This window comes from Chroicocephalus ridibundus, chromosome 4 (genome assembly GCF_963924245.1).
Source record: "Chroicocephalus ridibundus chromosome 4, bChrRid1.1, whole genome shotgun sequence".
NCBI lineage: Eukaryota > Metazoa > Chordata > Aves > Charadriiformes > Laridae > Chroicocephalus > Chroicocephalus ridibundus.
The window spans coordinates 83,769,751-83,786,087 of record NC_086287.1 but is presented as its reverse complement, the minus strand read 5'-3'; the positions used below and the strand labels follow the sequence as shown (position 1 = coordinate 83,786,087).

The 16,337-nt window shown below is 37.5% G+C and overlaps 2 protein-coding genes across 7 annotated transcripts in view; one reads left to right on the top strand and one right to left on the bottom strand.

Moving 5' to 3' along the window:
• Positions 1-932: 932 nt before the first annotated feature.
• FAAP24 (FA core complex associated protein 24) lies at positions 933-4,666 on the bottom strand. 3 transcript variants are annotated; one of them, XM_063334554.1, is made up of 6 exons: positions 4,559-4,665; positions 4,050-4,139; positions 3,760-3,911; positions 2,961-3,100; positions 2,500-2,652; positions 933-1,865 (listed from the first exon to the last, which is right to left on the bottom strand). In XM_063334554.1, exons 3-6 carry the CDS (start codon positions 3,869-3,871, stop codon positions 1,623-1,625), a joined length of 648 nt encoding a protein of 215 aa, XP_063190624.1. In that variant the 5' UTR covers positions 3,872-3,911; positions 4,050-4,139; positions 4,559-4,665; the 3' UTR covers positions 933-1,622. The 3 variants fall into 3 exon arrangements, with proteins under 3 accessions (XP_063190624.1, XP_063190622.1, XP_063190623.1); XM_063334552.1 differs by lacking the exon at positions 4,050-4,139 and having other exon boundaries at positions 4,186-4,666; XM_063334553.1 differs by lacking the exon at positions 4,050-4,139 and having other exon boundaries at positions 4,190-4,666.
• A 26-nt stretch (positions 4,667-4,692) lies between these two features.
• The window catches only part of CEP89 (centrosomal protein 89), a 35,088-nt gene continuing 23,443 nt past the window's right edge, over positions 4,693-16,337 (top strand). For 2 of the 4 annotated variants that reach the window (XM_063334545.1, XM_063334546.1), the window contains exons 1-10: positions 4,693-5,007; positions 6,785-6,891; positions 8,158-8,313; positions 8,952-9,153; positions 10,287-10,392; positions 11,989-12,017; positions 13,195-13,249; positions 14,490-14,708; positions 15,085-15,227; positions 15,599-15,649. In XM_063334545.1, the coding sequence (XP_063190615.1) occupies positions 4,762-5,007; positions 6,785-6,891; positions 8,158-8,313; positions 8,952-9,153; positions 10,287-10,392; positions 11,989-12,017; positions 13,195-13,249; positions 14,490-14,708; positions 15,085-15,227; positions 15,599-15,649 (1,314 nt within the window). In that variant the 5' untranslated portion in view covers positions 4,693-4,761. Of the gene's footprint in view, positions 5,425-6,784; positions 6,892-8,157; positions 8,314-8,951; positions 9,154-10,286; positions 10,393-11,988; positions 12,018-13,194; positions 13,250-14,489; positions 14,709-15,084; positions 15,228-15,598; positions 15,650-16,337 lie in introns of all 4 variants that reach the window. The other 2 variants (XM_063334547.1, XM_063334548.1) reach the window with 2 other exon arrangements.

Genomic DNA, 16,337 nt, shown 5'->3' with positions numbered 1-16,337 from the left:
GGCCTTCTCAAGTGCCATTTCTGTCAGCTAACTAAAGACTCATTCTACACCAAGCAGGAGCCAACAGCTAACCTCAGGCAAATTTTAATTTCACAGCAAGTTACATTCTTGCTCAGACCAAAGGAATATTTGTAACAAATTTATTCTTAGTACAGGAGGTATGGGGCTATATAAAGCCCTAGAAACAAAGGTTGACAGTAACTTAGTAGTTCAGCCTATAACTCCATTAGTACTAATTGTTACTACTTTAATGGAACTTTATTTAACACACTGAGCAGATGGCCATTTGAAGTAGTAAAAAGATGTTTGCAACATCAATAGCCACATACCTTTAGATGTGAAATCCAGCCTCCATAGCAAAGTGACAAAATCTGAGAGAGGGGGAATAAAATCTAAACAAACAGATTTATAAAAAAAGTTTAAGGATTCCCTAGTTGTTAAGTAGTATCCTGTTCTGTAGGTCTGGAAATTCTGATGGTTATTATTCAGTAAATTAAATATTTATGCCCAAATTGTAAGTGTATTTTCATCCCAAGTAAGGAATCAATATAAATAGCAGGTCTATCTGCTGTCCAAGCCACTGTGGATGAGATTGGTTTCAGAGGTTTTATTATATATATTCTATTATTCACTTCTCTTTAGTTTACAAAAGGGAGCTGAAAATCCTGCTCAACTGCTTTCTTGCTGTGATCCAAAACCCCAGGAGTATGAAAGAAGCTTTTCACACACCTCCTTAATGGGTACATGAGGCAAAAGGCAATTTCACCCTTACTAAATAGGATAAGAATATAATTTAAAATGAAATGCAATATATCAGGAAAACCAATCCTCTTTACAAATAACTGAAAAAATTAATACTGGAAGAACAGGATGAATTATGAATTTTCATCAAAGATTCCCATATGATTTTATTTGTAGTGTAAATTGTAACTGATATTAGAGTTAATACATTATAATTGTAATGAATATGTCAAAATATATTGTAATTTATTATAATTATCCCAACCTATATTCAGAAGTGCAACACGAATTAACCAAGATTTTGGATATTAGACACAAGGGAATAAATTTGATAACACCCTGTGAACTGAAAAAGGAACCAGAGAAATAAGTTAGTGTAAAGTCAAAGGTGTATTCCAGGAGGGCTTTCCAAAGGAACTTCAAAAATTTATAAGTCAAAGCTATTACCATAAAGGAACATCTGTTCACTTTTTTTAAAACACTGTAACTCACATTTCCAGTTACTGAGAAGATAAGACCACACACATATTAACAAAGTGTTTATTTCTGGGAGACAAAAGCAAGCAAGCAAATTGCTTTTCCAATTTCTTTCTGTGGATGCTGAAAAAAGAGACAGCTTTCTCCCAGTTTTTTTGTGCAAGACAGATGCAAAACACTTTATAGCCCTCTTTCCAAGGTAATTTTCACTGCTCCATCTACATGAGCAGACCAGCTGTAAAGAAGCAGAGCAGAGTAATATCTAGACAATTAGTCAACACCCTCTAGTTGTTACCAGGATTATAGAAGTTACCATAATATGTGATTATTAAAACCAAAATTTTATAATTCACAAGAAATAAACAAAATTCGTTGTTTTCCAAAACAGCACTATGCATGCACAGTCAGGAACATAAAAAAGTGTAAATTTGTTGTGCTACCGTTTGTCCAACTACTAGCTCAAGCTCTTTGACAGATGCATTACAAAGCCGGTGGATGCTTCCAAACTGCTGCAGTAGAAGCAGAGCTTTTGTTTTCCCAACTCCTGGAATTTGTTGCACAGTCCGAAACACTGATGGCTCTGCCAGCTGAGAACACTGTTTACGAATAAAGGGGTTACGGTTGTGATCCTTACTTTGCTCACGGACCTGAAGCAAAAGAAAACCATAAGTGACACCGAGCGCCCTCTGCTGGAGCTCTGCTTTTGGTTTTTAATACAGACTCAATCTCAAGACAGTTCAGTGCAATCACTAGAAGTTCTAAAAACAAGCTCCATCCTTAGGTGTGCACCCCTATTAAGGGTTTTGATGCAGATCCACAAAGTCTCACCAGGAAACCAACAGCTGTTTAACCATTAATTAAAACAAAGATTTTGTCATCTCTTTGATGCAATCAGAGAAAGGATAAAGAGAAACAATGTAAGAACACAGCTTCCCCAACATGAGACAAAGCAAAATCTCAAGTTGGTTTTGACAGAGAACTTAAGTGAGGATTGCCTAATGCCAGTGGCATCTCAGTGCAAATTTGCATTAAAAAAAAATCCAGTATCATATTCTTCAACTTTTTAAATTTGTTCCCAAATGATCCCTCTTTCTTCTGAGCTATACTACCCTATTACTGTTGCAGGCTATTTACTTCTTACATTCAAACAACAAAATATGTTGTGTTCCTTTAAGATCACAGGTATTCTTTCTGAAATGAGTGATGATTGTGGGAAAACAGGTAACTCTCCTCACATCCCATATTTTAATAAACGTTTGTCCACTAACACACAAAACTTACTAGCTGAGTAATAAGTTGAGAAGCTTCTCCTTGATTTGCCACAGGAAGCAACACCATTCCAAGTTCTAGCACAACAAGCTTTTGTACTGCTAAGAAGTATTGATCACTTATTTGGGTTTTCTCTACAATTACAATTCCCCCAAGACTGCTGGCCTGTATGGAAAGGAAAAAAGTGGAAAAGACCTCATTAACGACAAGCTGATGCAATGCAACAGAGAGCAAACTTCTGTCAAGTCTGAGCTGCCTGAAAGCAAATCAGAGGAAGAACAGAAGTTGCAGCAACAGTACTGAGGTTTAATATAGCAATACTACAGGGCTGCATATTTTTTTCAGATTTCAGGTGGAAATTATCACAAAAGCTTACCTCCACTAGAATTTAAAAATAACACAAGAAGAATATTTTCAGAAGCATGGAATAGCCAAATACCAAGTGAAAATTTTTCTCTTTATGTAGTACTTACGTTTCTAAACCGAACCAATCTTCGTTTGAATTCATCCCCTGCAACCAAATCTGCTTCAGAAATATATAATATGCAAGTTCTGTTTGAAAGATGAAAATCCACAAGTCCCAAGCCATCTTCAAAGATGAGTCTAATTTTTCCTTAAGGTGAGAGTGTTAAAGCAAAAAAACCCAGTAGTTAAAAAAAACATCAAACTAATAATTACTTCATAGCACAACCTTCCTAATGTGTCAGTAATCCTAGCAACTTGACAATGAACTTGTTATTTTTAAAAAACTTTTCTTCTCTTTAAGCAAAACTACTACAAGCGATCCAGAGTACTGTGTGATACATTTATTAATGCCAATTTATAGCACTTGCAAACTACAGATTTGAAAGTGCTATAGCTTCTCAGTAAACTCTGGACTTTTCTGAACAAAAACATCACACGCTATTCTGAAATGATCACCTTGACGTTGCTGACAAAAGATGATAGCATAGTCCCAGTATGTATGTAAATTCAAGGGACTTCAGTGCAGCTGCATATTCCCAATAGCCCCACTGATGTGGTTCCCAAGTAGCGGATACTCCTGCTTCTTTTCTACAGTGCTCCACAACTATGCAAATATGACAGATCTGATCACGTAGATACATGATAGACAAACAGGAATTTCCAGCCTGCTAACATAGGCTGTACCACAAATATGGGACCAGCCAGGCACAGAGTAAAGCATATTCCAGCCAATCTTAACAACACTGGGTGATAGAGGGGAACGCTTTGCCGGAATCGTTTTTCCTCTTTCAATTTGTTTGTGCTTACCTTGTAGCCTTTGGGCTATCTCTGACCCTCTCCACTTCTCATTTCCAATCACATGCCCATAAGGGACAACTATAGATCCTGCTGTCACAGGAAAGTTTGCTTTTGTTGTCATCAGACCTCCTTTAAATCTCTACCTCATTAGAATTTACACCCTAGAAAGAAATGTGGAAGAGATATTAACACATTTTATAAACCTGTTACAAATTTATTATTAAAATTTATAAGATGTAATACTCTGGTAGAGACACTGTCTCCTCCCCAAAGCTACCTTACAGTTACTTATAACATACCGAAAGCAGTAAGCAACTCTTGTTTACTTGGGTACAGGCTGCTGGCTTGCAAATTCCACTCCCAACTTTGCCAGTCAAACTGAAAAAAATCTGAATTAAGACACACAAATCACAAAACAAAACAAAACAAAACCACCTGCCTTTTCTATGCCTTCATCCACCCTTGCTGAGAGAAAGTCTGCTTCAATTACAAAGCTGACTCCAGAGGCATCTCCATCCCTCAAGTGGCAGAAGTCTCCAGACGGATTATTAGAAGGTAGTTGCTGTGAGAGATTATTTTCAGGTTTGCCAGCTTTACGCGGTGTCCTGACTTTAGTAGGGAACGGGAGACTTCGAGGCTAAGGCGCGATTTAAGGAGAAGAGCCAGAGACGAGCCAGTGCCACCGAAAACACCATCACCCCGAGCCACGCCCTGCAGCCCGGCCCAGAGCAAGCCCTCACCGGGGACCTGCTCCGAGAGGAGCAGGGGAACGGCCCCGAGGGCGGCCACCGGCCCACCAACAGCCTACCCAGAAGAGGGTGAGCTCCGTCCCGGGCGTTCCCAGCTCCCTGGGCGGCGGCGGAGCCCGGGCAAGCCGAGGGCAGAGGCCGCCACCCCTTCAGGAGAAAGGCCGCCTCACGGCGGCGCGGCGAACAGCCCGCCTCAGAGCGCGTGCCTGACTGACAACAGAGTCCGCAAATAGGAGGCGAGAGCTCTGCCGCCCGCGAGCGAATGAGGCGGCGGAGTGGGGCGGGCCTCGCCGCTGGTAGGTTGCTAAGGTCGGAGGAAGGGGGAGTAAGGCCCGCGCTGATTGGGGGAGCGCGGACCCGCAGCAAATCCGCCGCGCCCTTGTTGCTGGGCGCGTCGTGGCGGCGAAGCGTCCGGAGCGGGGAGAAAGTAACCGGGAGGCAGTGGCGGACCCATTCCCTGCTGCTCCCGATGGCGTTTAGTTTCAGGAGAGGCAGGAAGGGCCCCTTCGTGAGTATCGCCCCGCTCGGGGCGGGTCGCCGTCCCCGTGAGGCGGGGCCAGCGGGGGAGACGTGAAGCCGCCCCCGGCGGGACGGGAGGAGGTCCCTCGGGTGATCGCTGGGGCGGTTTGACTGAGGTGAAAAATGGGGAGAGAAGTAAATCCCAAGCAAAGGAAAGAAGGTGTCCGGAGGCCAAGAGCCGATGCTTTGGCGGGGAGGTGTTCCCGGCACCCCCCTCCTCCAGGGAGGCCTGTGGCTGCCGGCGGGGCTGCAGCCCGGCGCCAGGGGAGGTGCAGCCCGCTCGCCTCCAGCGCTTGCTGAGGTGATCCTGGAAGCACACGGTCACTGCCGCAAAGTGAACTGGTACAAGTTCATAGCGAAAGCCTAGAGCAGCCAGGGGCTGTAGGGTTGTCAGCAATAGTGCCAGGTATTGTCTTTTAATCTACGTGAAGTAATTTATTTTTTTTAGTATTGGCATTAAAATAAAGTATTCATTTTCTGTTGTCATCTTACTTTTACTGTAGATGACAGCATCCTTTTACCTCAGCTGTATTCCCTGGTAATCCCAGTAAGGCATCTACAGTCAACAGCCTTTAGTAAACAAAATGGTGCATGCCAGATAGGCTTCCAGAATTAGGGAGCAGTGCAGTTGCAAGATAAAAACGCAGTAAAAAGGCAGTCTTTGTAATGCACTATTTAGTTATTCGGTGTGGCTTTCTGTAAAGACAGACATGCTTCCCAGTTCACCTGTTCATTATCCTGTTGGAGAAGACAATTAAAGAATAATTGCAAAAAAAAAAAAAAAAACTATCTGTAGCAGAAATAGCAGGAACTTGGCCTGTTCTACTCCATAAAAAAGTAACATCTGTCTGAAAGTGATGGATTTTATTATGACATAGTATTTTCTGATGCCTGAGAGAGGACAAGAGGCAATGGGCACAAATTCAAACACAGGAAATTCAACTTAAACATAATAATAATTAAAAAATTATTGTGAGAGTGGTCCAACACTGGACCAGGTTGCCCAGGGAGGCTGTGGAGTCTCCACCTTTGGAGATACTGGACGGGATCCCAAGCAGCCCTCTCCAGTTCACCCTGTTTTGGGCGGGAAATTGGACTAGACAATCTCCAGAGCTCCCTTCCAACCTTGACCATTATGTGATTCCACTCAACGTACTCTTTGTAGGGAACTCTGGTCCCAGTTTTTCTGAGGTAGTATTTAATGTTATCCTTTAAAAAAAAAACAACTTTGGGTTTGCTGATAAAAACACATTAGTGTGTTTTGGGTTTTTTTTTATTCAGGTTGAACCTTTGAGTACAAGACTTGTTTAGTGATAGTTTTTTCTTCCATCTCATACTGCTATGACTGAGGATTACTTCTGACTGACAGACTCTTTCTACAAGAAACGGACTAATATTGTTACTCTGAAACAGGGTTCAAATATTTTGAAAAAAGTTAATGTCTAGTAATCCATTTTTCTTATATATATGCAGGGAAAAAATTGAGTAAATTAAAATACTGTTTTTGCAGATTGTGATACGGTGGGTAGAAAACTTACATTCATGGGTCTCATGTAAATTACATTTCTAACCTTCATTAGCAGCTGTTCATATATGTTAAAAAAAACTTGGAACCATTTAAAGTCTTCTGTTTACATTAATTGCATGTAATTGTTCTTCCTTTTTATATTGTTTTGCATTGTTAGTTTTTGTGCATGTTCAATTCAGTGTTTTTTCATTATGATCCTTAAAGTCATTGTCAACTAATTTTATTTTAAATTATTTAGAAACATATAGCTCATGGCCTGGTCCCTGCTGCTACCATAGCTCCTAAACCTGCAGTTCCCCGCACCCCTCCCCCTCGTAGTCCAAACCCTTCTCCAGAAAGGCCCAGGTAGGTTTTGAGTTTGTTTTATTTTGTTCTTCATCAACTACAATAGCATACTAGAAAAGCATGGTTAGAAGAGTTGCATGTCCTTGCTGCAGTATTTACATAAACCTTTTCATAAATAGAATATATTTTTAATTGGGGCAGTTCCCTTCTTTGAACTTTAAAGATGCCTATTTTTCTCCCACTCCTACACATGCTAAATAATTAGCACACTGACCATTATGAATATGTTACTTATTACTTATTATAAATCTGAATCGATTAAAGACAAATGGACTATTTAAAGTTAGGGCCATTTTTAGTTTGGCTGCTACAGTAGGGTGTAGGATTGTAGCAGTACTTGTACTGTAAGTCAGGAAATTTTAACTCATTAGAAGAGCATAACTTAAGTGTTACTAACATGCCATTTGATTGCATATTAATAAAAGCAGGGACTTAAAAAACTGGCATGTAAACCCATGTTGGACTGGATTTGAATTAGCTATATAGGCAAGTTACATAAAGAGAAAATCCAAATTTATTTTTATTTTCATTCATAGTTTCTTGCAGTTTTTATTTTGTTTTCTCTGTGTTTAGTTTAGTTCAGGTCTTTCTAGTGTCTGTAACATTCCTACGTAATCCTAGTTCATTTCTTCTTCCTTTTTCACCTCCAGTTGTTGTCATTCCTGTTACAGTCCTCACCATTTCTCTCTCTTTGTTCCTACTTGTTTTTTCTTCTTCATCTTACCCTTTGCTATACTCTGTAGCATCTCACAAATAGGCATTTCTATCTGCTTACGCTTGCGCTAGTTTGCAACGTGCCAGCATTTATTAACGGCTTCCGAGTCATCAGTAAAAGGTTCAGAGTAGGGAATAATGGAAACTAGGAGACAAAATAGCAGAACATGGAACACTTTTTCAACACAACACCAGGTAGCATTGTTATGGCCGAAGTGAATGCTAAGTACTGTAAATTATCCATGTCGATTTTGGTAATGTAACTCAGTATGTTCCATGATTTTCATGCGTGTGATTTGGGAAAACCGATAGGTATTGTACTTTACTCTTAGATAGCTGTGTTAATGATAGCTTGCCTAGTTTTCTGCTTTGCTTTGGGAGTTAATAGTTTATAACCAGTCCCTTAGCACTTTCAGTGGTGTTTATGCTTAACTGTGAACATTTTGCTTTGCTTAAATAGAAAAGGCATTTTGCAATGGAAAAAAAATACAGCACGTGGAGCACAGAGAAGACATCAGTATTGTTTCATTGCCTTATTCTGTTTTCTTCCAGATCTGCTTTAGCAGCAGCTATCCTTGCAACAGCACTCACAGGACGCACTGTTGCTATTCCTCAGCCTCGGCAGCGATCACTTTCTGAAAGTGATTCTACCTATGTGGAACAAGAATGCTTTGAACCATATGCCACAGTCACAGAGCTCAGAATGGGGTAGTGTGTACTTTCTGTTTTGATATCTTATACTAGAAATAGAACCTGTCAATGATACAATTTTACCAAAGAGTTACAGCAAACTAATTTAACTCCTGGTGTTATAGCCACTTACTTTTTTCTCACCACATCATAAATTGGGTCTGAAGTGTCTATAATCCTCGTTCCATTTCTCATAAAGTGATGTCATGCATACAATCTTCAGGGAGGGAGATTTGGATTGTACAGCAGTCACAAGTGAAAACGTGTATTATTTCTGCCAAATGACAATCAGTTGTACAAACAGGTGATCACTGAGGAATCATTTGAATTATGTCAGATATTTCTTTTATGCTAAATAATTATTTCAGACTCTTCTTTTGGTAGAATTAGCAACCTTCTGTCTCTAATTTGGCATTTTCTTTAAGATAGAGAAGAAAATGTAGCTCCAATGTTAATTGTTTATTTTAAAGCATAGACAGGCTAGATTCCTTGTTCGCACCTAACAGAAGCTTAGATGTCTGTGTCAGCTGTTTGGATTTGCATATATTCTAAGACTGATGGTTCTACGTTACTAGTGGTTTTTGTTTGGGTTTTTTTTTTTTTTTTGGAAGAGTAAGCAACACTGAAACAGGCTTTAAACTGCTTTCTACTTGCAGGCCCAACTGGAAACTTGATGGTAGTGACAGATCTCCTGTACAGTCCCTGGAAATATCAGGCAATTATTGTGAGGATGAGGACATGGATACCTATCTTTCAGATGTGGATAAAGAGGCAGAGTCCAGCTGTCAGAGTAATGAGAAAAGGGGAGAAAACTTTAGCACCAACGCCATTTATGCTGTTCCCTGCAAAAATAAAAAGGTAAAACTTCAAAATGCATTCATTCCTTTTACCGTGTTTTAATATATTAATGCAAATTTTAAATATTTCTAAGGCATTTCATTCTCTCCTTGCCGTTTAGACATTTATTAGATTTTTATTTCGCATGCTTCTTTTTGTGGTTTATTTCCTCCTACATGAGTTAGGTTTGTTTGTTGATCCTCACAGATTCCATATCTCTGATTGTTAGGAGCCTTTATTTATTGGGAAAACACCGGTATTGTGTATAATTACTGTGCATAATTTAGTCTTGTAAAAGTCCAATATTTTATGTTGAGTGCAATACTTATATAGTAGATTATTTGTTAAAAGTACTGGGAACTATACTTTTACAAGTGGTGAAAGCTTAGTTATTGATTCAGTATTGTGCTAATGAGTAGAGACCTGTATAGAGCCAGGGAGATTCAGAATCAAACTAAATAAATGACCTTGCCTTGAAGACCAGTGGATTTTTCTATGTTACAGGTTTGGATTGTCTTAACCAGCAATGAGCAGGTTAATACTCCTAAGGCACATTTAACGTTCAGTTTGTATCTCTGTCCAAATGATACAAAAATTTAACAATCAGGAAGAAGTACTAAAGAAGCGATAAAATGCTATGTATGTGAAAAAATCAGAAAACAGTAGGAATACGTGGGACACTGGTATGCAATCAACAGGGGAAAACCGGCATAGACGATGTTTAAAATTATTCATTAATCCCTTAGTGCTATGATAGAGTAAATAAGTGGTTCAACCAAATAAACCAATGGATCAACCAAATAAATGGTTGATCTTTTGTTAAGAGTGAGTTTAGATATAACACAGAACAAGCAAAAGTAGCATAATTTGACAGACCCTAGTGACTGAATAAGGTGACAGAGGACATTGGCCCTGTGAACTAATGACTATCATAGCGTCGTACCTCCTGCTGATGATGGTAAGGTTTAGATTTTGTTTACATAGAGCCCTAAAACAAAAAAAACCCAGTCTTATCATTTATTATCTTAAAATATTGGAGTACAATTCCACATGTGACCAGGACATTAGTATACTAAAGGTTTCATACAGATATTGTGTGGGTTATTTTAACATTGTTATCATGATTTAGATAGGCTTGTCTTATTTTTACATAGGAAGAGTTTCCACCATCTCCTAGTACTAATGTTGACAAGAAAGAGGTGCCTTCTCATGAAACGGAGTTTCAGGTGCTGGTGGATGAGTCAAACATGCAAATAGAAGGTAAATAAACTTACTTTAGTCAAAATACTGTACCTTTTAACACCATGGGGAAAAATAATTTTTTAATAAAATAAATTTACTACTATATGATCACAATGTATTCCTTTTTTTTTTTAAAAGGATAATGGAAGAAATGCTACTAAATACTTCGGGATTACTAGTAGTTAAGAAAATTAAAAATCTGCACAGAGGGAATATTTGTCTATATTTACTGTATAACTGAAACTCCTAAACATCCACTATCAGCCAGTGTAAAAAGAGGAGGGGGGTGGGGCGTGAAGTTTTGTGAACTCTTTGTCTTGGCTAGTACAGTCATTCTCTACTACGTGTCTGTTGATATATGTGCCATAATAATTCCAGTTTATACTCTGGAAACTACTGGAGTGTTACTGTGCTCAAAAAAATGGGAAAAAGTAGAAACTACCAATGTTAAAAAAACCCCTGAGAGGTAGAAGAAAACACTTTTAATCAGTCATTTTTCTTGGATAAAAAACGCGTTGTGTCTGAAAATCATCAGCAAGAACCTTTTTTTTTTAATAATCAAATGGCATGATACTGAGATTGTTTATTCTTTTCTACAGAAGTTGTTTCATTCTTGCCTTTTAAGGTCTGGGCCTTCAAATTGTACATCATATCACACAGGAAGGTTCTGACAGAATAGAGAGCTGAACATGATCATCAGTCTCCGGTTATCACCCTAAGCTCTGAACTGTTAAGCTTCACAAATAATTTTTTTGCAATAAGTAATTTTATTAGGTCAGGGACATTAGGTTCGTAACTGGACCTGCCATTAAGCTATTTTCTCGTAACAGTAGAATATCATGGAGAAAAAAATATGACGAATGCAAGAATAGTCACCTGCATAGGAGTTTTATTGTATAATTATCTTGTCCATTATTTTAAAATCAGGAAAACAGGAGATCAGGATTTGTTCACAGCTGCAAAATGCAGTTTTTACAGAGGATGGCAGCACTCTAGTAGCTATTGAATAGGAAAGAGAAAGCAGAACTGAGTCCATTTGAAAAATCTTTGTCTAAGTTTTATTCATGTTGGATCCCATTTTTGTTTCAATATTATTTCAGTGGAGTTATTTGAAAAGCTTTATAGAGAACAATATCCAGAAAGAATGGGTTGCTTTGATAAAACCACTTAGGAAGTGGATGGATTAAACTGAAAAGAATAGGGTATATAAACCATTTCTAATCCCTCTTCTACATAGTAAGTGCTGCGGATCCTGAAAGCTGTCAGATTTGCTCTTGTCTTATTCAGAGATGCAATAGGATTCAAGCCCAGTAAAATCAATGACAATATTTCATTTGTCCTTTAGTTAAATTCTAAAAGGATAGTGGAAGACAACAATACAACTTCATTTCTTCAATAGTGAGGTAGAGTAGGGTCTCACCATCAGTATCCTGGTACACCATGAAAGAGAGAATGGGAAGTTAGTGATCTAATTTGTGGTCTTTGGAGGACTTTCTTACATTTATTTGCAGTATATAATATGTGTACTTATATATCCATATGAACCCTTATTATTTATGGACTTACAAATACTTTTATTTTTAATTGACTGAAAGATCTGTTCTTCTTTAACAGAAGACCAACATCTTGGCTTGAATTTAAAGGTAAGACTTATATGAAGGTTCATTTGTGATGCATTTTGGAAAAGAAGGCTTTATAAAGAGCTGATACTTTACAGTCACTTAAAAGAAAACTAATTTATTGTCGCTAGGGAATCTTTTTCTTTTGGGAGTACAAGAATGGCTAATCATTCCTTTTGAAAGATATCACTGTATAGGTAACTAGGGCCATACAAAAGTTGGGGTTTATTTATATATTTTTTTTTAATATATCTTCTGTTGTTCCTCATGGGAAAGAAAGAAAGTGAGAGTGCAAGATAATATGTTATAGCAAGAGATAGCTCTTACTGATAATTTTCAAATTGTGAGCCTGGCTTCTACCAGATTTTTATCTAGTTTTCCAGCTGATTGCTTTCATAAGCTTAAAAAGAATACCCAAAAGGTTAGTTTCTCAGATCAACTTGCTGAAATATTATTTATGCAAATGGTTAGTTCTTCCATTGTTAACATCACTTTTTTTCAAGTTCTTGACCACATATATTTTCTTTTGAAATTGTTCTTTAGTTTTGACTCATTTAGTCATCAGTGTCTTGGTATGTTAAATTACATGGCAGCATATTCTTACGCAACTTCACTGCTGTTTCATAAAAACAGCATGGAGAAAGTTTGTGTATCAATTATGTTCACCTCAAGTAAATACATTAATATAAACTCGACCTGTAGTTTTTTCCTGATGAAAGAACCTTCTGAAAATGTAAAAATAGGTACTTTTTTTTTTTTTTAACCAGCAAAGGGAGAATTTTACATTTTAATTTATTTGCTGATTCCCAGTTAGGGACTGTCAGTTCATATCATAATTGACTATTCTGAAGTCACATTTTATACAAATTAACAAATGGGAGCAATATCCATCCTGTTTGGTCAAGAAGCTTTATGTTTATGTAACTTCTATGTCAACCATAAAATTGTTTTGAGAACTGTAAGTCTCTGACAACTAAAGGAAATATTAAGTTTCAAGTGTCCACAAGAGATTAATGGCAGTGATAAGTGACAAAATTATGTCAAGATGGGTAAGTGACAAGTTGTATATTGTCAGTTTTTGATATAAAAGAAACTGCTTCGAAAGTTCTGTTTCTTAAGTTCTCAAAGTGATGCTGTTCAGAGTACTTCAGAAAGGGTAACTGTTAAAGCAAACTGTTTCATTTTTTTATTTCTCTGCTAGGAAGAAAAATCATTAGCCGAAAATCTGATACGTGAAAAGCCTCCACCATCCCCAGGTACTTCTTATTTTTCCATGACTTTAATACAAATCTTCACTTTAATAATATGCATTATGCATACAAAACCACATTTTCCTGCTTGTATTCTCTAAGCCTAATTCGGGGGCGGGGAAGAGGGGAAGTATTTCTCCTGTACAAGAGATGAGAAAGTGCCGAGTGCTCTGTGATATGTATAAAAAACAATAGTTCCAGACTTTTTCTGTTAGGTGTTTTAGACTTGTTTTTATCTTCCAATATGAGCGACTTTTGAAGTCTTAAGTAAATGATTCTGAAATGACGTAATGAAATGAAGGTCATACTGGAACTCCCCACTCCCTTAAATTTCATCTACACTAGAGGATATCACCGTTATTAAGTATCCCATCGCAACTGAAGTGGTAAACATACAGTGATATGAGATATGTGGTCTACCTTCAGCTAGTGCCTGATTTGTATGTTACTGCATCCGTGTAACAGTTCCAGGCACAGCACTTCTGAACTTGGTGTGTCTTACAGATGGGATATGTGTCTGTCACAAGCTCGTGGGGTTTTGTGTACTTCGCATATTTCTGTGCTATCCAAGTATCTCATGCCTTCCCACAGGAACTTAACTGTGACCATAAACACATGAAGCCGTTATATGTCGTCAATAACAGAGATAGCTCTGTATTTCAAAACCAATTCATTGGTTTCGTATATATCCTCTACTAAGGAACTGTTCCGTACTAAGTTATGTTCACGCCTGTATGCTATTAGATTATGCTGGCTCTTAAAAGTCTGATCGTAAGGGTAAAATCTCAGCCTTCGTTTTAATCGGTAAGCTGTTTAGCCTGTACAGTTGAAAAGAAAAACGTGAAATTGTGACACATTATTACTGATGCAACAATATATCTACAATTTTGCAGATGATATAAAATTTTACTTTTGTAAGGACTGTTAAGTAACTTCTAGTCGGTAACACTGAAGCCTGTTCAGTGGGAAGGAGGGTAAAGCTTTCATTACACAGGTGATTAAAATAAGAAGGGGGCAGGAGGACTGACTAGCCCCTGCAGGGCACATCCACTGCAGTAAGCAAAGTGTATATTTCTGTCTCACCTCTCTAGTCACCCATGTGACTTGTGAGCCGTAAACTGATTTATATCTCACAAAGTATCACTCATACGTAATACTAATATTAGATAAAAAAAGGATTAAAATTTGCTGAAACTTGTATTCAAGTCTGAATACCATTTAAACACATCGTATTGTGGCATTACAGATGTGTCTATTCGAGCAAGGCAAGCACGGGAAAATAAGACTAAAGAAAAGTTCAGAGAACTAAAACAAGAAAACTGGTCTCTGAAGAAGGCATACCAGGCTATGGTCCAACAATTTGAGAGAACAAAGCAGCAAACAGAAGAACAGCAATTAAAGCTGAAGAGACTAGAACAAGAAAACAGAAGACTTAAAGAAGCCGCAGAGAAATCACACAGAGAAGGTGGGAGAAACATAGAAGCTATTCTGTTGTTAACTTATTTTATTTTTCTAATTTCTTACAGCCTACTTCTCCAGTAATAGGTTTCCACTCATTGATTTGAGCAAGTATCTATGCAGAAGTAGTTTCTGAAGAGTATTTTCTATATTTGTAGAAATTTTGTCAAGGAATAGCTACATGATCATGAAAAAATTTTACTTGGTTGTTTGAAATTTAATGTTTTTTTGTTAGTAATTTTTCATTCCATTACAGTATTTTGAGAAAAGTTCTCTTATGATTCTAGCTTATTGAGTTGGTTTTTTTCCTTACAATTTACAAATTATTTTGAACTCTTCTTGAATTTTGATCAAACTTTCTTGTTGGATATTTATTTTAATAGAGGAGGCTGCAGAATTACTTTCTCTCAGACAACAAGCACAAGAACTGGTAGATGAAAACGATGCTTTGAAAATGACGATCCATCGTTTAAACGTAGAATTAAGTCGCTATCAAACTAAATTCAGGCCCTTGTCCCAAGAAGAGGTGAGAATCTTGTTTATAAAGGCAGTTTGTACTGAAATGTCCCATTCCCATTGTCCTTTCATTTGTCTTTGAGTTTTTAAGACTATTTTCTCCAAATTTGCCACAAAGTCTACAAATGGCATAGGCTTTGTATGAAATTTATAGTTAAGTCTAACTTCTTAAAGTTAGACTTTCTCTACCTTTAATTATTATACTAAATAAGATAGTGACCTTCCAGCTTTGTGGACTTCATTGAGTGTGTGTTAAATATGCAACATACATAGCTAGAAACATAAGCTGGTTTCAGGTAATAGCTGTAGATGCAGTGGACAGTGGTTGGTGCTTCAAAAAGCAGGAAATAATTTTGGTATCTTTTTAAAAATCTACTTTAGCATCTAAAACTGAAAAGTTTACCCATGAAAGGACCACCACCACCATGGCTGGTAAGTAAAAGAGTATCTTCACTTATCTGTCCATTCCTTTCTAAGTAAAGTAATAGAATTCCTTTACTGGAAACAAAATACTGAGGGTATTATTTAGTTACTCTGCTGAACTATCACATTCTACTAGTAGAATATTTAAGTTTGTTGCATAAAAAGATGTAAGTCAGAACTTTGCAATGAATGTGTGCAGCTCCAGTTTAATTTACAGTTCAGTTACAGACCGCATATAATCACCAACTTTGAACTACTGAATGCAAATTAAGTAGAAGCACTGTTACCCTGAGACTCATAAATACCATCTTCACTTAGTATTGTCCAGCGTATAGTTTAGTTAAAGGAGAAGCTTCAGCATCTGTTGCTTAATTGTTAATCTTCTGTTGTGATTATTTTTAAGATGATGCTAAAAGAAAACAGCGTTATTTCAATGATTCTGATGGTAGGAATGGTCATGGATCTACTAGTAGCCTATGAACTTCTGGCAAGGAGAAGGCAAATAGTCTGTGAAATTGAATGCATCTGTAATATGTGAAACAATTTCTCCTTGAAATGCTAATCAGATTTTAAATTTTCCTTCTTCATTGTTATTCAGAACTATAAAGAAATAGGAACGTCCTCCATCTTCTCTGTCTTTCTAGCTATAATATCCAAGAATCACATATGTATGTATTTAAAGATGCAGGTTTGAGAG